The 23299-nt window shown below is 41.6% G+C and overlaps 1 protein-coding gene across 2 annotated transcripts; it reads right to left on the bottom strand.

The window, feature by feature from the left end:
* Positions 1–250: 250 nt before the first annotated feature.
* Positions 251–23092, bottom strand: pcdh10a (protocadherin 10a). 2 transcript variants are annotated; one of them, XR_007263041.1, is made up of 6 exons: positions 20117–23092; positions 19230–19288; positions 19028–19134; positions 9491–9615; positions 4198–4294; positions 251–359 (listed from the first exon to the last, which is right to left on the bottom strand). XR_007263041.1 is itself a non-coding variant. In XM_048601943.1 (5 exons), exons 1-4 carry the CDS (start codon positions 22586–22588, stop codon positions 9521–9523), a joined length of 2733 nt encoding a protein of 910 aa, XP_048457900.1. In that variant the 5' UTR covers positions 22589–23092; the 3' UTR covers positions 253–359; positions 9491–9520. The 2 variants fall into 2 exon arrangements, 1 of the variants encoding a protein (XP_048457900.1); XM_048601943.1 differs by lacking the exon at positions 4198–4294 and having other exon boundaries at positions 253–359.
* Between the last annotated feature and the right edge of the window lie 207 nt (positions 23093–23299).

Below are 23299 nucleotides of genomic sequence, written 5' to 3'. Positions count from 1 at the left end.
TTCATTTAAAGCACAAGAAAGTTCATAACCAAAAATATTTTGATTTGACAAACACTCACTTAAATATGGCGGCTTGTAAGGCGCACGTGTGTTGGGCAGAAGTGCATCACATTCTTTCTTTTCCAAATTAGATGGATGTGACTTTTCTTTTCCAAATGTAGAGAAGGATTTCTCCCCAGTCTGCTCTGGAGCTTCATAGACCTCTGTGTCAGGCACAGAGTCCATGCCAGGAACATGCAGATTGCTGCGGTAGTCAGGACCTTGGCGGCCATCTGTGGGTACAAAGGTGGGCATCCAACAACGATCTGAGTGTCCCAGTGCTTTACACTCTTCTGTGCAATTGGAAAAGAGATCAGCTCCTAAAAAAAAAGTCAAAATAAACACAATTAGGGACATTAACCTTCTAGTGAGGAGTGCAGGATGCCACTTCTAAATTAGGTGAGAAGGTTCTAAGAGGTTATGTATCAATATTTCACTGGAGTCTCAAACAGATTCGCTCCCACCCACAAAATTCATCCAGTACAAATTTTCACAATTTGCCTTTAATTATGTTCTGTACACTGAGATAAACACCAAACAGTAATCAACCACACAGTGATTTATCCTCCAGGTTTCATCCCATGAAATAATGAACAAAGATCTTCCAAATACAGCACTACACTGAAACTTGAAGTGCCAAGGACACATTAAAATTCTAATGAGCCTTCCCTCTAGATAATGGCACTTACAGATTTACCTATTGTGAATTTAAACATACACTTTTTAAAGGATATGTTTACCCTTCTTATTGTTGCAGACAAGTAGAAAGGTCACATTTGTGTCCTGTTCACTTGTCACATTGATTTTGCTCTGCTTTTCATATTTTACATAAAGAATGACGACTGTTAAAGCCAGAGTGACTTATACTGCAGGTACCACTTATAATACAGACAATAGGATAGTTCTAATTACAGATAATGATCGTACATTAATACAATTTTAAGATATATACTACACTAATGAACTAACGTGATGTGCCAGTGAAAAAGCCTCTTTAGCTTATCTGTTATAAGACATTCCACAAGAACTGGTGTGCAACAGATTCTAAAGTCACTTTGGACACTGATTTACTGTATTGTACTATGCGCAGTCAGAATGTTAAATATGCTGCTTGCCAGGATTGTTAATGTCAGTCGTAAGAACAATTCCACTTTAAATGTTAGGCGGACTATCTTCTATTTGATCTCAATAACGTAGCTAATTTTTTTTTCTCAGAAGAGTGCAGAAGTGACCTTGTACTCTTGAGCAAGCTGAGTCTTAAATCCTTATACCGTCTGTGAAATGAGTAGAGGAATTTTACTGACTTTCAAGCATTGTAAGGCTGATGTTTGTTTCCCTGAGACCAAAAATGACAGCAGCAGTTTGGTTCCTGTTGTGCACCCTGCTCAATTTCCAATTCTATTGTAGTATGAAATGGTCAGTCACTCCCCTATCACCAGCTTTGATCTAACGCCAAAATTAAAATTTCGCCTTCTGGAGCCTCAAACTTTGTAATGTTGTCTCTGTTGCTCAACAATACTCAATAAAGCAGCAGTTTACTTCATAATTCAGGGCAATGAATTTGTTGCTAAATTTACACCAATTTTCCATGAAATTCAATGTTTGTTCGACTGTACAATAATGCCAACAATAATGAGATTATGAATTGAATAATTACCTTGCACTGTAAACTTCCACCCAAGATGAACTGTTTTCAGATTGTCAAAATTTGTTTCAGGGATAAATTATTTCAAGTAATCAAACAACAATGAGGTAATACTAAGTCATTACGATACTTGACAGGGCTTTGTAGAGTTGAATTTGTTTTAAATGTTATGAATATGAAGTGCATTACTTCAAATTTGAAGTAGTAGTGGGTAATTGTGGAAAGAAAGTAAAAGATAACTGGAATGCAAAATGAATGTTTTGAAGTTCCTTTCTTTTAATTCCTGTAGTAGACTGAAATTTTTGTCAGTTGCCATTCAGGAAACTTTATTTATGTGAACAACAAGGTGATAATAGGCATGAAGACCATTGTCACAATTTAGGTTGGCTGCTTGAAGATAAGAAAATCAAGGGTTACCCTGAAGAAATTTGCAGCAATAATTTTGAAGAACACTGCAATGATAGCTCTGTGCTTTTCAAAAATGCTGAGCTTTCTGCCTGAAATCTTTAACACTTTGCATATGTTTTTTCTCCAATTGAACATGGGGCATTTTTTAAAAATCAAACAGAAGTTATGCTATAGCAATCTTTCAATTAATATCAGTGAGAATCATAGAATCCCTACAGTGTGGAACAGGCCCTTTGGCCCAACAAGTCCACACTGACTGTCACAGCATGCCACCCAGACCCATCCCCTATAACCCACCCAATCTACACATCCCAGAACACTATGGACAATTTAGCATGGCCAATACACCTAACCTGCATATCTTTGGACTGTGGGAGGAAACCAGAGCACCCAGAGGAAATACGCAGACACAGGGAGAACGTGCAAACTTCAGTTGCACAGTGAATATCCAATCCAAGTAGTCACAACTTATCAGATTAGAATGGAAATTTGGGCAACGATCATTTTAAAATTGAAACGCCACAATTCTCAACCACATAATAACTGATTATATGACTTCACATCAAATTTTGATGTCATAAATCACCTTCATTTATATAGCATCATAAAATCTGGAAAATATCGCCTGCTGTCTCACAGAAGTGTGAAGAAGAAAAGATAAGTATCAAAATTACTTACAGTTTCTGAGTTCTATAGTGGCTCAGTTGGTAAAAAAAAACAAGAAGCTATGCTTAAAAACTAAAACTATGCCTGCTCCAACTGCCAGATGAGTTCAGTCGAACTAGTATAGCAGTATACTGCTGATCTCAGCAGCATGCTCTACAAAGCTGAACAAACAACTACAATCTCCCTTATGTGTGTGTCTATGTTATGTGTGTGTGTTTGAATACAGTAGGTGTGATCAGGACTGAGCTTAACCTATTGTCAAATAGCCTACAAATAATATCCAATTCACAAATGAAAAACAATGACTTGTGTGAGATACCAGAAGATAGTACAAATTAAACTGGACAATTTTTCAAAATCTAATGGGACATATCACCATAGTATGGTCTCCCTTCATCAGTTTGCATTTCACATGAAGATGTTAATTCTCACTGAAATATTTTCTCCCAAGTACTGGTACTTCTCTTGGAACTAACCCACTTGGATAATCCCCTATACCAATTCCTTCTCACATTTGCTGAGATTCTTGTTCATGATAAAATATGGCTCAATGGGTGCCAGCAGCTCCTCCTTACCTCACACAAGTGTTCAATCTCCATGAGAAATTCATATTTCATTTAACAATCATACATCCATCTAGTCCCCTCCCAATGTTCAGATATGTATGTAGCAGACAGGGGTCATTGGGTCTTGGAAAAATGGAAATACTTGGCTGATTTTTCAACTCTTCAACACCCAGGGGTACTGACCTAAATTGGATCACTTTCACGACCACTTCAGCTCAAATCAGGTGACCCATGCTATTAAATGCTATATAAGTTAAATTATGATGATTAGCACATTGTGCACTAAGGTCTAATGCTCCACTGGTAAACCAATGTACAGCTTAGTACTATATTGGATGTAAGTATGCAGCCATCAACGTGTACAATCCTAGACAATTAAGTACTTTGGAACATCCCAGCTCTGACCATCGGTGAGAGCAACTAATGCAGAAGAACAATCCATTAAACCTGGGTCAATTTGGATCTGTCTGAATGAATGCCACATCAAATTATGCTCTTACACATAAACTACTAAAAGAGTTCCAACTGCAAGAGTTTTGACCTTGAACAAGAAGTACTCCTATTAGAGAGTATGTCGATATCAATTTTCCTCAAATTTTTCAGCACTCATTTTCTTTAAATATATCTTTCAGAACACAGCACAGTAAGCATTAAAAGTAACACCAAACTTTATTAATTTAACAGGTTTAGACTTGACAAACAGGAAAGACAATAAAGTGCAAGATTACCCTCAAACTTCGGGGTGGACTTTTGTGAAACATCCATGAGGTACATGGAACAATTTTGTTGCAAGGAAGGAATACATTTATGGATAGTTTAAAAAGATACATTCTTACCCCATTGTATTGAAAACAATTAATTTTCCTTGCTTACTTTAAATATGTATTTTCCCCTTCCTTTTTCAGCATTAGGTTAATCTGGGCCATGTGACATATCCCAGGCGTAACGGAATATAAGATTCTCCCAATGCCTACTTGGGTAGAAGATATACAATGGCAATTAGCAATGACTCATAATCTGATAACAGCACCTTCTCAGACATGGTGGAACACCTAGATTTTATTTAACAAATTTGTTTTGATTTGACAAATTCTTAATTTCATAATTGCTATTTTCTTTACACAAAAGTCGTCGGTTTAAATTAATACTTCAAATTACATAAGTGTACTATTTCAGTTCAAAAGTGCAGCAGAAATGCTCTTATAACATCAGGCAAACAGAAGGGGTCTTTACAGAGTATATCCACATGTCAGTACAGATGTGAACATAATTGCTGAATATTAGTTGAACATTTCTAATTAAGTTTGTTTGAAATGTTCTTTTGCTGAGGACTGTGTGAAGAATAAAAAAAAGAGGCGATTAGTTTACAAACATACCAACGATATTCAAACAATTGGTAGCTAGTGGACATCTCTACACTGAGATTACTGCTTTCATCGTTTTCACTGAAATGTCTTCCTTCCAAGATCCAAAGAAAAGTCTTCAACAAAAGATTTCAGCAGGAGAATAGAAAGCAATTCGAAAATAAATGTTTGGAATGCTTTAATGCCACGCCGTCAAGATCAAATGTCATGTTCTTTACTTAAATGTATGCATGCCAACAATTACCTTTATCCTTAATCTTTAACCATGTAATCCTACTGTTACTTCCTTCTTTGGAGGCCTAGCGTCTATAGGGTATTTTGTACTAACTCAACACTTACCATACCCTTTATATACTGCACACCATGAACATCTAAGCCTAATTAATTTCTCTTTAATTTAGAATTAAAATACTGATTAAACTCCCTTGTACACAGTAAAGAAATATTAAGTGTATTTTCCCAAATGCAGCACGATTAGATGTCGGTGATATTGGGCATCATTCAATAGCCAATTCAGTTATTCTCTTACTACATATTCCCATACATATATAATCTATTATTAATGAAAACTGACTGTGAAAATTAGTCAAATTTTAATCACATGCTTTCACTGTTCTGTAGTGTCTTCACTGGGTAAGAAATGGAATGACAAGAATGATTTTAGAAGCAAGAGGTTATTCCCGTTAAGAAAAACTGAACAGGTTCAGGATCTTCTCTGTAAAAAAGTGAAGACTGGCCTGATAGGTGTTTTTGACATTGATTGTAAAAGGGTCAAAAGTGTAACATATTCACAAGTCAATCCAACAAGGAATTGGAGAGAAACTACTTTACCCAGAGGGTGATTCAAATCTGAAAGTAAGTAATTGCTCAGATAAATAGCACAGAAACATTTTACCCAAAATTACCTTGTATATCACCCCATTCCAGGGTAGCTGGCATATCACATACCCTTCTGTTGTACCTGATATATAAATTTCCATTCCCCACTGTAATGGCCCCTCCCATGTGCGCCTGTTACATCAATGCCTTCTCCCTGGTGTAACTGGAATATCTCTCCCCTTCTATGATGCACCTGCTATGTCTCCTTCCATTGCTGGTGTACCTGATATATCGAGCCCACCTCTCCCAATGTGTCTGGTGTATATAATCCTCCTTGTCCTCCCAGAATAGATTATTCATCACAATCCTCCCTTGTGTATAGGACATACAGCATCACAGAGGGATTGCATGAAGGATGTGCAAATGTCATTTATTCAAAACTGGGTATGCAAATAAACCCAGCAACTGCAGATCAATCATTTTAACATTGGAGGTGGGAAAACTTTCAGAAAGGATCATTCAGGAAAATTTGAATAGTCAGTTGGGCTAATGCAATTGCGGAAACACAGCGTGGATTTGTTAAGAGCAAATAATTTTTAACTAAGTTGCTTGAGGTTTTGTTGAGCTATCAGAGAGGACTGATGAGGTTAATTCTATTAATGTGTTGTGGATGGACTACCAAAAGGCATTTGATAAAGTGCCACACAACAGACTTGTAAGCAAAGTTAGAGCTCAAGGAATAAAAGGGGTGGTTGCAACATGGATACAAAACTTGGTTGAGTAACATGAAATGAAGTGTAGTGATGAATGCTTGTTATTCAAATTGCAGGAGGGTTTAAAACAGCGTTTCCCACAGATTTGTATTAGGCACCTGCTTTTCTTGATAAATATTATTGACCGAGATATTGATGTCCAGGGCACAATTTCAAAATGTGGAGATGATACAAAACTTTGAAGTATTGTGAATTATGACAATACTGGTGTAAAACATCAAAAAGAAACAGACAGGATGGTGGAATGGGTGGACAAGTAGCAAAGACAAAATAAAACAAAATGGTAAATTCTTAAGAAGCACACAAACAGTGGGAGCTGGGTGTATTTATACATAGAACATTGACAGTGCAGGTTTAGAAGTGGTTAATAAAGTCTGCAACATTCTAGGTTTTCCCAACAGGGACATAGAGGACGAAAGCGAGGACATTATGTCAGACCTGTAAAGAACACTAACTGGGAGTATTTCATCCACTTTTGGCCACCACCCCTCAGGACCAACACAAAGGCATAATGAGGGTGCAGAAAAGGTCAAGGGAACGGCTGCAGAGATTAGAAACTCCAGTTACATAGAAAGATTGGAGAGGTTGAGATAGCTCTCGTTGGAGAAAAGATGGATGAGCAGAGACTTAATGGAGGTATATGAAATCTTGAGGGGTCTGGACAGAGTAGAAAGGAAGCAACTGTTCCCATTGGGAGAAAGATCGACAACCAGGGGCCACAAGTTCAAGTTATTGGGCAAAAAGAAGCAATGCAGACACAAGAAAAATCTTTTCTATGCAACACATGGCTAGAGTCTGAAATGCACTGCCTCCAAGTATAGTGGAGGCAGGGTCAAATGGGAATTTTAAAAAGGAACTGGATCATTATTTGAAAAGGAAAATGTGTCAGATAATGAGACAAAGGCTGGGGTGTGACAATAAGTGAATTGTTCGTTCAGAAGTCCAGCTCAGTCTTGACAGGCTGATTAATCTCCTGTGTGCTCCAAGGGAGGAAAGAAAATAATTTGTCCATGGGGTTAAATTAAGAAGGGTGGGAAGATGTTTGTGTGGAGCATAATCACTGCCAGATCTTCTGGGCTGTAACTACTTTGTAATACATCATAAAAAAGATTATAGAGTCAGCTTCTATTATAAAGACAAACATAAAAATTTTAAATAGGAAAGGAATTGTGCACAGAATAAGATCATTGATATGTTATAGATTCAAGTGAATTTTCACCATCTTTCAAAATCTTTCAAAATCTTTACTTTAGATGTCTTTAATCAAGCATTTTCATTTATCACAAATCCAATCCAACAGATGTGTAAAGGGAAGAAATTTGTGCATACAGCAACCTTCCAAATAAGTGGACTTTGCTCTCAAGTTACAACTGTCTATACTTAAAAATAGATAGCTTTTACCATTTGATAAATTATTGCAGAAATTGCATAAACCCACCATCAAAAAGCAATTGAATATACATGATAGAAAATATGACCCCTACATTCCATGAAGAAGCAACACTAGAATATAACATTTTCACTTAGTTAATGATGATTTTATTAGTTAAATATGAATGGCAATATATTCATTGACTTTCATTTTCATTTTCATTTTGTTTTAAGTATTGCAGATTTGAGTATAAGGCTATGGATTCTAGGAAGTGTACTGAAGATGGATTTCAATATATTCTTTGTTTGATGATCATAGTTTTACCTGCTATTGGATGTCTGCAACACCCTTTGAAAATATTATATAATAATATGGTTAACAGCATCTAGTTACAGAGATTGCATGGCACTGATATTTTATTTTAATACTCAAAAGAAATTGTCCCAAGTTTTGAATGGTACCAAAATAGGAGTTACTTCATTCCTATGATGTGTTTTCAATGCAGTTAACACTGTTCATTATCCACATTGGAACTAATAGTAATTTCTATTTTATTTTATCAAATTTTTTTTCATGTTAATAAATCAAGATTTGTTTTTGTTGCCATTGGAGATTTCAAACAACAAATCTTGCTAAACACTGGAACACTTGCTCAGAAACTTCTAGCAAAATGGCATATCTTACGAGATGTACAATCTGAACAGTGTCAGCACTTAAGCTACTGCTAGTACACAACAGAGGAACAGTGCAAACATAGCTTAATGGATGAAGACAAAATTACAAAAATAAAGGTTAGAGACAAAAACACTGCAGATGTTGGAATCCAAGGTAGAAAACAGGAGGCTGGAAGAACACAGCAAGCCAGGCAGCAACTGTTCTGAAGAAGGGTAATACCCGAATTTCTACTTTCCTCCAGATGCTGCCTGGCTTGCTGTGTTCTTCCAGCCTCCTGTTTGTCGACAAAAATAAAGATTCCCTTTTTGCAAAGTTGCGAAATTTGCTGCCTGATGCAAAACTGAGCCACAATTTCGAAGTGTCGCAGTTGGCCTCAGGAAGCTGCGCTAAAATAAATTGCCAGTTTGCCTCTATTTTCTTACTACTCTAATATTATTGTGAGGTTTGTTTGGACCTTAGGTGAGGATATGATCAAGCTCAACTGCAGTGATCCCCCATGCTTTGATAGTTTCCCAGTACTTACAACTGAAACTGACACAAGCACTCTCCAATATGATTAGGTATCAGACGACAACTGTGGTCTATACAACACAATAGCATAGGTCAATCAATGGACAGTGATATTTAACAGGTAATCACCATAAAGATAAAAAAAAATGCAATTGTTTGGCAAGTTAATTCACCACCTGACTGAGAATATTGTTTGATGTTATTATGTTACAAAGCAAATTATAAGGTGACAATGTTCTTTTAAAGCTTCATTTTAGGTGCTGACAATAGGATTGCCACATCAGAAGTTATTTTGCAATCTGAGGTTAGTTAATCCTTTTGAAAGTTTCTTCCTGTATAAATGTTGGTCTTAGGAGGGCTTCATTCTAAAAGGTAAGCAATCTTTCATTTTAATTAGGGTGAGTTGCCCTTTAAAAAGATCAAGGACAAATGAGCAGCTCAAGAAGTTTGATCCTTCATTCCCAGCCAGAAATACATACATTCTGAGTCCCAGGGCTCCCTACCACACAAAATCAGATGTTTCAGTTGGTTGAACTTCATCAGTTCTCGACAAGACCCCTAGAAGAAGTGCTATGTGAAAGCAAGAAGTTCCATTCCCAGGGAGGGAGTATGGAGGGAGGGGAAAGAGAGAGAAGTGTCATTGTCCAACGCACCCTGCTCAAATCGCACCTCCTGCCAGCCGCTCACAGAGCTGCATTGACGGCAGTCGTAGAGAAGTCTGAATCCTGGACCGTCCTGCTCTCCCCCAGCTGGAGGAGGATGCACCTCGGTGAACGGCCTGCAAGGGGAGAAGACAGGAAAAAAATGGAAAGAACATTTTAAATAACCGGGGGCACCTTATTACTGGGAGCACTTTACAAGTCAAAATCACAGTGGAATTCACTAATCAATGTCCATTAAGGTCAAACTCTAATGTGCATGACAATGGAACACTGACATACAAAAGAAAATGTCAGTCCTCAAGTTCACTGTCAAAGCACTTTCAAAACAACAGTTGAAAAGATTATAAATGAGCTTTATTATTTGTTCCAATAACTTTTTCACATTTCTAATTGTTTTTATATTTAGATTTAAAAGGCCCCTGCTGATGGCATTGTTGGTTCAAACTTACAAGAGGAATTACAGTTTCTTTTGGAACGAGGAGCAGTTCTAATGTAAATATGTAGTGATATGCTGATGCTATTCAACTGTAGGAAAATAATTTACAAAGAGAGTGTAGAATCGAGGGACCAATTAAGAATTTTTTCCTGCATTGAGATACCATTCTTGCTCGGTTCATGTTATTAAATGTGAACTATCCATTTACAAAACAATAAAACACAAGTACAGCAGCAAAATAAAAATCCACTTGCATATATTTTCTGCCATTTTGAATATACTGCTCTACCTTTTACATTAGTGGCAAAAGTTAAAGTCTGAAAGAAATGCAGCTTGCTAAATGCCCTGAAGCACTTTAACCACTAGCAGAAGATGAAATGAGTATAACAATGAAGATGTTTGAGGTTTAAAAATGTGAAGGCAGTAAGTATCTCCTCAAAAGCAATCTTCCCATTGCTTACCAGCCCTCGATATTCAGAGGTATTCAAACCCCACCGCCCCACAAAAAAAATTAAATTGACAGGGAGTCTCCATTTTCTGAAATGAAATTTCCTAAGAAGATTTAATTACCTAAAAATGGTCTGCCTTAAAACAAAAGTGCTCACATCTCGGGTGTTCATAAAATTGATCCACTTTATCTGTCAAATTGCGAGTTAGTACAAGCATAGGAAATGAACAGATGTATGTAATATAATTTCATACCAGCTCAAATAGCCCTGTCGCCAACCTACCAGTGCTCATGCTACTGAAGTGCCTAGAGCCATGTAATTAAACCTAGCTCTCTATTTACAACCTGCCTCTTCTCTCCTCTGGGACTTCCACTGAGGAGATTTATCAAGCATAATAAAAAAAAGTCTGTGCTGACAGAAACTGGTACAATGCTTACTCCTCTTACAAGCTTGTTTCAGATATCACAGTCATGTCACCAAAAAAACTGTGATGATACTGAGAAAAAGCATTGACATTGAAATTAAGACATGAAAACTGAGCCTCACCACCATATGGCTGACGAGTACAAGGCAAAAAGACAAGAGATGACAGCAGGCATTTCTGCACAAATCTAAGAGCCTTTGTTGTTGGTCTGTGCCCTCTCAAAGATAAATTTAACACTTTTGATGTGACTTATAAGTTGTTTATCAAGGAGAGAGGTATGGGTAAAATATCTGTGTGACAGAAGGGAAACTGGTTTGGTAAATAGCTGTTGTATATGCTTCAAGGAAGGGGTTGAAAGTGTAACAATATAGCTTGGTGAGGAACCATATTTCATAAAATATAATCATGGGGGTGGTAAGTGTTTTACACAATATTCATCATCTAGAGTACATTAAACAGATTTTTTTGTGTTAATCAATGACCAGTGATGCCAAACCCACAACAATCCAATTAAGATGGTACCTCTAAGCATTTAAAAAATCATTGATTCATTGATAATGATTCAACTCGAGAAAGCTTTTTGAGAATAATTCTGCTTTTGGAGAAATAGTTACCTAAGATGACCTAATCAGAAGTAACTTGCAGGTCATGTTAGCAATGCCATAATGTTGGCTAATTTGTATTTGCTTTGAGGGGCAGTTGTCCTCTTAAAAATCACACACATCTGCAGAGGAAAAGCATTCCCTCTAATCCTGTATTCAGCCACTCTGCACATCCTTCTGTGTTTTTAGCTCAATAGAAGTGGGCAGTACGTAAATGATTTTTTTTATGGTAAAAAAAATGTAGAATACTTTACATGTGGCAATCTATTGCTAAATGTATGAATCCTTATGAATTCCATGTCTGATACCTAGTAAGTCAATAAGAAAGTAGCAGGTCTTATCCTATAAATAATATTTCTTTTTGCTTTCTGGCAGTGTAAGGTACGGACAATCCCACCTGATCCAAGAATAAAGCTTAAAATAACAGCATATTGTGGATTCATGATTAGTGGAACAGTAACATTTGAGCAATGCACAATCAAAACTCAAATAAATCCAGGGCTTGAAGGAAAATGTATATCGTCACTATTGCTATTACAACTGATTTATCCATTGCATCATTCGTTCTATAACTAAGACTGATATCTTCTACTACCTCATACGCATACATATAATTTATTCACCTGCAAATCAACATGATTTATAAATTACAGTTTGACAAAATTCAACTTAAAAAGCAATCAAAATTATGATTGTCAAAAGTACTCCCATTTTCTTATCCTGTATTGTGCATTCATATCTTTAATAAGAAAAGCTTTTTTTGTAATGCAATCAGTATACCAATCAAATTCAAAGTGAGATCCAGTCTGGCATCATTAGCTCAACAAGATGGATTGGGCGATTAGAACATTTATTTAGCTACATGGAATGGACTGGTATGATATTATCAATTTAGAAATAATGAATGAGATTGTGGTACAATTTGTCTCAGCAAGCAGACAGGGCTCACTGTACAGTGCCACTAGAACAGCTTGCTTGTATTCAAAGCATATTTGTTCACTAACGCCTACCATATGTAACCAAGTGCCTCCACTTCAAAAAAAAGAAAAATTAAGGCAGTAGAACAAGGAAACAATGATCAAAGAGAGTAAAAACAGAAACAAAACAAAGAGGACATAAGAGGTTAAATGGCAGTTGCAGTGTTGGCACGGGAATAATTCTACAAAACCTGATTTAATTATTACTGAACTCCCCTGGCTATTAAAACTATTAGAGGCCTGTTTTTATTTAAGGGATGCGTATTCAAGCAAACAAGTAGCTAGAGTGCATTAATGAGAAATAAATAGGCATATAAATCTACACTCCAGCAACAAAACATGGATCTTTTAAAATCAATTGAAATCACAGTGGTTTCATATATTGAAATTAAGAAAACATTTCAATGTACAAAATACCATATAAGTTAACCAACACTTTCCAATTATCTTCATATCAGACATTCATAATGACTACTGATAATAATACGGATCAAACAAATTATGAAACTAGAAGTTTATAATGTGGCAAATAATGCTGAGAGTAGAATTTTATGTACCAACCTCCATGCACTGATTTCCTATTGAATATCTTACACACGATCCACTGCTTGAAAACTATTAGAAAACATTTTGCTCACAGCTGTTTGCTGGTCTGGCTTTCAACTCCTGCAATTACATCAAAATAACTCTTATCTTGCCCGAATGCATTAAGTGATCCCCACAGAATAAAGAAAGTCATCATATGGTTCTGAAAAAAACCTTAAATAACCTCATAAAATCAGTCAACATGTAGTGCACATGGGGCACACAACGGGATTAGGTGGTTTATGGAAAAATAAATCACAAGTGATTAGAGTTTACTCCTTCTTTGGGCTCTTGAGGCAAATACTTGACATCACTGTATGATTTACTTTTCACTTTAGGCATTCCATCCACTCAAAGTCCTTTCCTTCAGTCAACTGATCAAAATATCAAACTTGAGTGGCAGGACAAAAGCTGATCACTATTATTACCAATTCCGGCTATTACAAATGCAATCAGAACACAGCCATTTTAAGTATTTCTCAATCTGAGGGACGGTGTGGTTAATTGATTTAATTTGTATGGAGAAACACTCCACGCTTCGGTTTGACAATAGCAGATGCTATTGACATGTGCTTGTTACTGCATGTTCTATTGGCAACGCTTGTCTATGTAAGCACGAAAATGCTTTCTTAGACACAGTTGGCAGTCCAGTGGGTTTTGCACTGACAAGGAGAGGCTCGATTGACATGAGCTTTATTGGTAACCAAACTTTTGCCAGGAAAATTGAGCTGTAACCCATGTTACAAAAAAAAGACAATAAAACCGTGGAATGAGGTCGCGTCAGGTATAATTAACGAAGCAGCAACTCTCTTTCAGCTTTTACATGTCACCTTTCCCCTTCAATCTGACTTGCGGGCTGGTCCGACAAGTGGTTGAACAGTTAGACAGGGAACAAGGAAACAGGTGCCACCATGAGATACACAAACAAAACATATCGACAGCAAAGCACTCAAATCGAATTTGAGACATTGTACCACTGTAACCCGTGCAGGAAACAAACAGTTTATTTAGTCAACATGGCCTGGCACCACTGGAGCTGCACACTGAGGGAGGAGCTGCTTCCGCGGCCGCACAGTGCACTATTCAATATGAAAGCTGACGTTAGCAATGCAACTCTAATCCTCAAGTAGCTCGCAACGTCACGACTCTATTCATCCGAGGGGCGCCGCGTCAGTCAGAGAACTTGAAGAGCTACAAATGGGAGTAGACAGTTCAGCACGGCAGCGAGGAGAGGGAGGCGATCCACGTTTATCATGCACTCATCTCTCTTCAAAATTGCTTTTATGTCTATACAGGTTAAATTAAAGAAGCTACTGCAATGCAAATACGAGGTTCCCGTCCTAGTCCCACATCAGTAATTATTATGCAGAAATCTGAAAGCAAATTACTGATCACTGAGTTGTTGCATACTGCGGACGTGAGCTGGGAACAGGATCGCCAGCACCGTGTCGTTTTTAAAAAATGCCAACCACAACCAGCACGTGTAGGGTCTTCGCGGCTGCGATTGGGGGATCACATGCCGTTTGATTCTGACTTCGTAGCTGAGTTAGTCAAACAGTATACCGCATTTCAACGGTGGCCTGATACCTACAGTGCAACCACCCTAGCAGGAGGACATGTCCTAAAATTCTTCCAAGTTGCCTAATATTTACGCTGCAGAAGCCTACTGCTACAGGCTCGCCGCGGTGTAGCTTCGTTTTCCCCGATCCCGCTCCTTTTCTCTACCGTTTGTATGGCTGACAAACGCCCACTGTTTGCTAAAATCAACAAACACTTCTTTTGTTCTGAAATCCAATCGCAGCGGGGCGAAGGTCTTTGAGTACTGCCCTGTTCAACCAAGACAGAAGTTGATATAACTTGTGGGGATGCCTATGTACAGCTTTGAATGGGGAGCACGTTCGGGTGTCGGTTCCGTGGCTTGTTTGCACGATCCCATTCTAGTTCCCGGTTGTAAAGCATTCAATGGCTTATCAATGCATGAGATACACAGAAAACATAATCATGAGCTATTTGATGTCTACTATAGTATACTGGTATTATATTCCAACTACATTGAAACCATGCTGCCTTTAACACGGCATATTCCTGCATTTCAAGACAGGTAAAGTATGGGCCATGTCCAACACCAGCATCTTCATGCATATGACCAACAAAATGCTAGCAAAAGATTTTCTCAGGTTTCAAATGGGATATGAATTGGATCTCGTATATTTTACAAAGTTACCTTTGAGCTTAATTCTACTTCCAGCCAATAACCCTTTCAGTCCATAAGATGTAGAAGCAGAAGTAGACCATTGAGCCCATCAAGTCTGCTCCATTAATGAGATCGTGGCTGATCTGATCATCTTCAACTCCACTTTCCAGTTTTTCCTTATGATCATTGATTCCTTTACTGATTAGAAAGTTGTCTGTCTCAGCCTTGAACATACTTGATGACGCAACTTCAATAGTCCTCTGGGGTAAAGAATTCCACAGATACACTACGCTCTCAGAAAATAAATTTCTCTTCATCTCTGTTTTAAATATAAACCCCATTTATTCTGAGTTATTCCTCTCTGATGCTAGACTATCCCACAAAGGGAAACAAATTCTCTGCATCTACTCTGCTACATTCCTGCAGAATCTTGTATATTTTAATAAAGTTGCCTCTCATTCTTTGATATTCCAATGATACAGGCCCAACCACTCAGCTTCTCCTCACACAACAGTCTCTTCATATCATGTACAAGGTCATATCCTCTGTACTGGGATGTCTCATACTGCATGTGATGTTTCTGGAAAAACTCCTGGATACATGTGATATCAGCCTAGTGAACTTTCACTGAACTTCCTCCAATGCTGGTAAATCTTTCCTTAGATAAGGATCCCCAGACTGTTCACAGTATTCCAGCTGTGGTCTGAATATTCCCTTTTATAGTTTAAGTAACACTTCCCTACTTTTACACTCATTTGAAATAAAGGCCAGCATTCAATTTGCCTTCCCTAATAGCCATTGAACTTTGATGCTAATTTTCCTATAAGATCAAGCACAATCTGACCTCTTGGGTTGGTAGAAGATATGCATTCAGGATTTCCAAAATGTAACTTTCCATTCATACAAAAGAGGTAGGCGCTTTCTCCAATATTTTACCACTCTCCCCACCAATATTGTTGAAGTCTATGGATCAACAGTGTAAAAGAACCAAGTGTGAATTTCCTGAATTCTTGAAACTGAGCAGCTTGAGTAACTCAAGTACCTCCTTTCTTAACAAGGATATAGTCTATCAACCCGAAGATGTGAAGACACATTAGACAACTGACTGGCCAAGGCTTTGCTTTAGATCATCTAGGTGCTCTTTCTTTCCATAAAGAGTGGGTTAATATTTTGGAAATTCAGGATTTTCCATTTTGTCACGTGTTATTAGTACTGTTTCCTTATATGGCAATTGTTCCATGCAATATAAGACAGCCCAGCACCAGAGGATACAACTTTGTGCATGTTTCTTTCTTACATGAGTTATTCATGAGGTTTTATTGTAGGACATCTAAGTAGTGCAGATTTAAATGGAGATCCATATTTATTGAGAGCTAAGGGAAGAACATCCAAATTCATTTGACTTACTCTCCCATTATATTTTACTTTGCAGACTTGATTGGTTTCCAATATTCCCCCAAACTATTTTCTGGTTTGGTATTTATCCCTGCTTTGTGAAGATAGACTTGCAATAGTCAGTTGGCTTGATACTGGTTTGCAATGTGCTGTAATGCAAACAATGTGGGTTCAATTCCCACAATGGCTGAGGTTACAATGAAGGTCTCTCCTTCCCACCCCCTCCCTTTGCCTGAGGCATGGTGACCCTCAGGTTAAATTACCACCAGTTATCTCTCTCTAATGAGCAAGCAAGACTATGGTGTCTTTGCCTTTATGCAACTAGGACCTACATGGCACCTTTTTTCATTAATCTGTCCCTTCCATCCCTTCCTCTGTCCAGCATTGGTGCCAGAGCGTTCAGCTAGGAAGGTCCCAATTCCCTTTAATTCTCTCTTTAAACCATTCTCACCTCTTTACCCACTATGCTTCCATAAGGACACAAGCCACATCACCATTCTCCTCTGTTGCATCTTTCATCTTAAAGCTTTGGTATAATTCTAATCCATCCTAATTCCAGCATCTTTGTTTAGGCATTCTTTCTGTTAGGCATTTTCCACGCTATAATTCAATTCTAACAGTTGTTGTCCTTCAGTTAAGGGCTGGCACCAACTCCAACAGAAACAAACACACCTAAGTGATTTAGGTAGCTGTTGTCATCTTCTGTGTTTCTGTGAGGTGATCTCAGATTACAGTACTAGGAATTAGAGTAATTAAGGGATATGGGTTGTTAGAGATCTTTGTTGAAGTATTTATTTTAATCCAGACAAACACACTCGCACCAACAGGAGGGGGTGCATTATTTCGCACACATTGCATTAAATTAGGTGGAGCTTTTGTGCCAAAGTAACAGATTATCATAATGTTCAGGAAAACAGAGTGGGCAATGGCTGGCAGAAAAAAAGGATACCAAGCTGTTGCAGTCAACCTAGCTATCTAGTACTGTGTACACTCGTACAATAAAATTTCCAGAGCCATTTATACTGGTTGCCTGCCTAGTGTTGTAAATCTGCTCAACTTGTTTAACATTGCACAGAATATAATGTGTTCATACATTCACACAGATAAGCCATTTCAAAAAGCAGAATTAGAACAATTATCAGCTTTATATGCACGATCCTAAACTGCTCATGCTAAGATAAAACAGTTCTCTAGTCCCTTAATCCGGTTAAAACCAATGTTGATCTGATTTCCAGAATTATTTGATAATCAACGGTTTCACTGGCAACGTTTCAAGATTGCTCAGTCAATGGTAAACTCAGACTTGTGGTTCACTGAACAAATGAACCGGTTTTGTACTTTTCCTTATCAGTTATTGGTTTGACTGCTATTTCAGACAAGCTCAAAAAAAGTCATTCTATGTATTTGGGAGTTTTCGTTATCCGGACCAATAATTTTCCATTTCGGAAATGTAATGTAAAAAGGCTCTGCGGAGCTTGATAAGTTTTGCATTACTGCCATCTTCTGTGTTATGGGTGAATTTAATAACCCGACATTTTGAAAGAGAGCAGCAAGGATCATTCATGCTAACCACGAATAAAACGACCCTTTCAGATTCAATCGCCGGATTTGAGCAATGTGCAAATCAGGGGTTTGAGAATTTTATGAAGCTCCAGGGAATTAGTTAATCCTCCCCGCCATCTCCTCCCCCAGTGAGAGCTGACTGGGGACATCTGGCAAAAGCCCACTCACTGCTTTGTCTCCTTCTCAACTCCCTGACCCTGCCACTATCGCTTCTTTCCAAATTCCATCACGTTCACCAACAAACCAGGAATGATGGAGACGAATGCCAGTCTTGGAGGACTCGTTTCAGATTGCACATTCATTAAAGGCGGAAAAAAAATAAAGAGGCCATTGAGCCGTTAGCACCAAACGTGTTTTCCATAATGAGCAATAGTAGTCGGGTTTGATAAAAGCAACCCCAGGAAACCAAAAGGGAAAGGGGAAATTAGTCTAAGAATAGTTTCTTCAAAGACAGCTTGTACTCAGTACATATATATTACAAAGGAACAGGATTCGGCGCAAAGCGATGAGCAGTAAATAACACACTTCCTCCATTTCGCTCAACAGAACATCACACAATTCTTCCAAAGTCCGTGACTCAACCGTAATACGCATGAAGTACACACCAGGCGTGAAATTTGAGCTGCTGAGTTAAGTACACGTTATTCTTAATTCAATATTCACACATCAGCATGCTGTGCTGACATGTCCATTCATTCATACATACGAGTAGTTGGGTGGTTTACTGCGAACGCCAACACAGTTAGGGAAGAGCGAATTCAATAATGCAGCCCCCTGCTCCGAGCCTGGTGGGGGGAGGGGGATGCTTGTTCTATTCTCTGTTACACTGCGCAAAATGCATGTGTCTCTTCCCCCATCACCCCCATCAGGGAACACTTTCGAGACGCCCCTAAGCACACTCACCAGAGTTCTGAGCTCGGTTGGTGGCATCGTGATCACTGTCCCCCTGTTCGCTGTCCCCGTGGCCACTATCCTTCGAACTCACTATATCCGCCTCCTGGAAAGCCGAACTGGAAGGTGAACAGAACCGCTGGTGTTAGTGCCCGAATCCAAAACGGAGCAACCGTGAAAACTGCATGATGATCCAGATCAAGTAGCTACCCACCTGTTAACTCGACGGGGTCTGTCCACTAGAAAGCTGAGTTCGGTCCGCTGATGTTTTGTCTGCAAGGCAGGAACCACCAAGTCAATAATTGTTACTTATTAAGCAGGCATTAACACAAGAATCCGGCCGACGCATGCAGTTTTATTCGAAGCTATCACCATGATGAGGAAATTTAATTACTGTTGCTAATATGACACCCGGACCTCTTAATGACTGTACAATTACAGAATACTTCGGAGTTGCATCTGGTATGGGCTCAAGGCTGGATGACATTTTAAAACGTACAAGGTAGGTTTTTTTTTGCAGGGCACGTGTTGGGACACTCTTTACGACTGGTTTTAGCGGGGAATGTTGATAGTGGATGTCCTGGTTCTGAGAATTACCCTCTTCGGTTGACACAGTGTAATGCAGAAGTCTCACAAACTCCAATCATTGCTGCAAGTCTGAACAATGTGACCTTGGCGCAGGGTGTGTGAGCTACTGTCAAAACTGAAGCGGCTAAATAAGGAATGACTACGGGAGTCCGTGCCTGTCAAACCCCTTCTGGTCACTGGACGAAGTGTCTGACCGTTTTCCCTTCATGCCAGGAGACCCGAGGACTTTCTTTACCCTCTTCAAACAGGGTTACAAGTCGCAGAATGTTGGATCCAAACCACAGGAATCAACTGGTGTGGTTTTGGCCCCACTTCAGACCACTTCAGGTGAAGGCAGCTCTACGGGGAGGCGCAAAAGGAGGATTTTCAACGGGAAGGTAGTGAGTTTATCAGAGGTGAACTTGTAAAGGAGAGGAAGCAAAAGCGGGAGGGGGGGGGGGTTATGTTTGAAATCGAAAGAAAGGTGCGCAGTTGAAGAAAGTTGGAGATATGAGTCAGGTTGTAACCACCTACCTCGTTGGATAATATACTCCCATTGGAAATGATGTCGGGCTGTTGGTCAGTGTAGCCAGTGATGATGGCGCCACAGGGGTTGTGCTCAGCGTCCGTGCTCCTGGACGGGCTGCAGGGCTTCAGGAACATGAGGTCGGTCTTGGCCGACTCTGGGGTCAGGCAGACCTGGTAGCAGTAGTTCTGGCTGTGGTGTCCGAAGCCACCTTCCTCCACCGAGACCTGGGCGGCGTTGGCGTTGCTGGTCTGCACCAGCATGATGTCTGACTTGCTGAGCTTCTTCTTACGGTTCCTGGCCTGTCGGCAGCAAGCACAACCCTCCCCTGCCAAGCAACTGAACAGGCTCAGCTTCTTCTCCTTCTGGCAGCGGACTGCCAACATGATCATGGCCAGGAGGAAGACGAAGGAGACCGAGCCCAAGGCGATGATCAGGATGAGGGTCAGGTCCAGCGCGTTCTCCTTGGGACTCCCGGCTCGGTTACCCCTCTCCCCGGGCCGCTCCACCGCGCTGTCGACCGCCAGCACCAAGACGGTGGCGGTGGCGGAGAGTGGCGGCTGCCCGTGGTCTCTCACCTCGATCAGGAGCTCGTAAGGGGCGGTGTTACCGGCGGGGAAGGGCCTGGCGGTCTTCAGCTCGCCGCTCCTCCAGTCCATCCGGAAGAGGCCCAGCTCATTCCCGTGGGCGATGTAGAAAGTGAGGCGGGCGTTCTCGCCGTCGTCCGCGTCTACGGCCACCAGGCGGACCACCAGGTAACCGGGCTCGGCCGAGCGGGGCACCAGCTCCCGGGAGGTACCGTTCCGGGCTACCGGAGAGACGATAGAAGGCGCGTTGTCGTTCTGGTCGACGATGAGGATGTTAACGGTGGCGTTAGAGCCCAGGGCTGGGCTTCCCGAGTCCAGGGCTTGCACGGTGAAGCGGAACTCCTTTAGTTGCTCGTAGTCAAAGGAGCGTAACGCGTAGAGGTAGCCGTTCTCCGAGTTGATGGAGACGTAGGTAAAGACCGACATGCCCTGGATGTCACACTCCAATATGGAGTAGGAGATGTAGGCGTTCTGGCCCAGGTCCGGGTCGGTGGCGGTCACCGCGTAGATGTACGCCCCGGGCACGTTATTCTCACTCACATACACGTCGTAGGAAGCCTCGGAGAACCGCGGCGCGTTGTCGTTCTCATCCCCTACTTGTACCCTGATGGACTTGCTGGAGGCCAGCGGAGGCGAGCCGTGGTCCCGGGCGAGCACCGTGATGGTGTACGAGTCTCCTTGCTCCCGGTCCAGCGGCCCGTCCGTCACCACCGTGTAGTAGTTCTTGAAGGAGGACTTGAGCTGGAAGGGGACCTGGCCCAGGATCTCACAGTGCAGCTGCCCGTTGTCTCCCGAGTCTCGATCGGTGACGCTCAGCAGAGCTACCACGGTACCCGGTGCCGCCGCTTCGCTCACCGCCTCGGACACGGTGCTGAAGCTGATCTCCGGAGCGTTGTCGTTCACGTCGGTGACCCGCACCAGCACCTTGCAGTGAGCCGGTACCGCGTTCGGGCCCAGGTCTTTGGCCTGCACGTAGAGCTGGTGCAAACTGCTCTCCTCGTAATCTACATCTCCCTTCACCTCCAGCCAACCGGTACGGGGCTCCAAGCTGAATAGCTCCTTAACCCGGGCCGACACGTGGCTACTGAACGAGTAGACCACCTCTCCGTTCTTACCCTCGTCCCGGTCGGTGGCGTTGAGTTGCAGCAGCAGGGTACCGGGAGGTGAGTTCTCCTCCAGGCTCACGGTGTACACCGGCTGGCCAAACACCGGCACGTTATCATTGGAGTCGAGCACCCTGACGGTGAGCAGGGCGGTGCCGGTACGCTGGGGCAAGCCGCCGTCTACTGCGGTCAGCACGTACCGGTGCAGCGCCTGCTGCTCTCGGTCCAGCGGCTTCTCCAACACCAGCTCGGCGAACTTGTTACCGTCCCCTTGGGTCTGCACATCCAGGTCGAAGTAGCCGTTCGGGGTGATTTGGTAGGTCCGCAGCGAGTTGCTGCCCACGTCCGGGTCGAAAGCGCTCTCCAGCGGTAAGCGGGTACCGGCCGACGCGCTCTCGGAGATTTCCACCGTCAGGTCGGCCTCCGGGAAGGCAGGGGGGTTGTCGTTAATGTCCACGATCTCGATCTCGACTCGGAAGAGCTCCAGCGGGTTCTCCAGGAAGACCTCGAGGTGCAGCAGGCAGCTCGGGTTCTGCTTGCACAGTTCCTCCCGGTCGATCTTCTCGTTAACGAACAGGACCCCGTTCTCCAGGTTCACCTCCAGGTGAGGGGACCGGGAGCTGGCTACCGTCTGGAAGCGGCGCGCCGCCAGCTTGGTCACGTCCAGCCCCAAGTCCTCGGCGATGTTGCCCACGAAGGTGCCATGCTCCTGCTCCTCGGGCACCGAGTAGCGGATCTGAGAGACGGCTGAGTCCCACCAGATACAAACCAGGAGACACCACACTAACATTTCCACAGTCCGTCCCGCTGCTTCTTCAACTTCTTGAATTCTTGGTTCTTCTCTCAGCGATTCAATGAGAAAATAAAAACCCTCTTAATGATTGACCTAGCGCACTGTCCAGCTTTGACTTTTCTCCTTCATTTTCTTCTCGCCGTCCGCAAAAAGCCAAGCTGCCACATCGCACCGGGAGAGCCAAACTTCTGCCTTCTCTTCCCCTTAGTGACTGAGCTGCTCCTCTCGATCTCACTCTATTCAGCAGTGGCCTGGATGAAGAGATTCCCGCGGGGGGTTTGGCTTCTCATCAAATTCTCTGACATAGCGGCCAGTCATCTCTTCGGCGTAAACACGGCGATCGAGTCCAGAGTTTCTCATCAAACACTTTGTGGAGTTCGCCTCGCTAATCTGGATCTTACTGAGCTTTTATTTTCACCCTCTTTTTTTCTGTCTGTTAACCTTTCTCCCCTGTTTCTCTCCCTCTCTCTCAGCCCTGTTTCTGTTCTGTGGCTACCTCTGTGTCCACCCCACCCCCCCGGCCCCGGTTTGCAGTGGTTCAATTCCTGCTCTCCCTCTCTCTCCTGACAGATTGCAGCTCTCCGGCCTCAGCGCTCTCTGCTTTTGCATAGCGCCCTCTGGGCACCAGCCAATGGCAGCCCGAGACGCTCAGAGACTGGCTACGATTGGCTGGGGCTGGGCGGTGCGTCAGGTGCCTGCCGCCCAATG

Source organism: Rhincodon typus, chromosome 1 (genome assembly GCF_021869965.1).
Source record: "Rhincodon typus isolate 14 chromosome 1, sRhiTyp1.1, whole genome shotgun sequence".
Classification (NCBI taxonomy): domain Eukaryota; kingdom Metazoa; phylum Chordata; class Chondrichthyes; order Orectolobiformes; family Rhincodontidae; genus Rhincodon; species Rhincodon typus.
This window is presented reverse-complemented; position numbering and strand designations above follow the sequence as displayed.

Coding starts and splice junctions, on each gene's coding strand:
- pcdh10a (XM_048601943.1), bottom strand. CDS start 22,588: ATGTTAGTGTGGTGTCTCCTGGTTTGTATCTGGTGGGACTCAGCCGTC. Junction 19,289..20,116: donor GGAGTATATTATCCAACGAG/GTAGGTGGTTAC, acceptor CCTGCCTTGCAG/ACAAAACATCAGCGGACCGA. Junction 19,135..19,229: donor AGACCCCGTCGAGTTAACAG/GTGGGTAGCTAC, acceptor TTCACCTTCCAG/TTCGGCTTTCCAGGAGGCGG.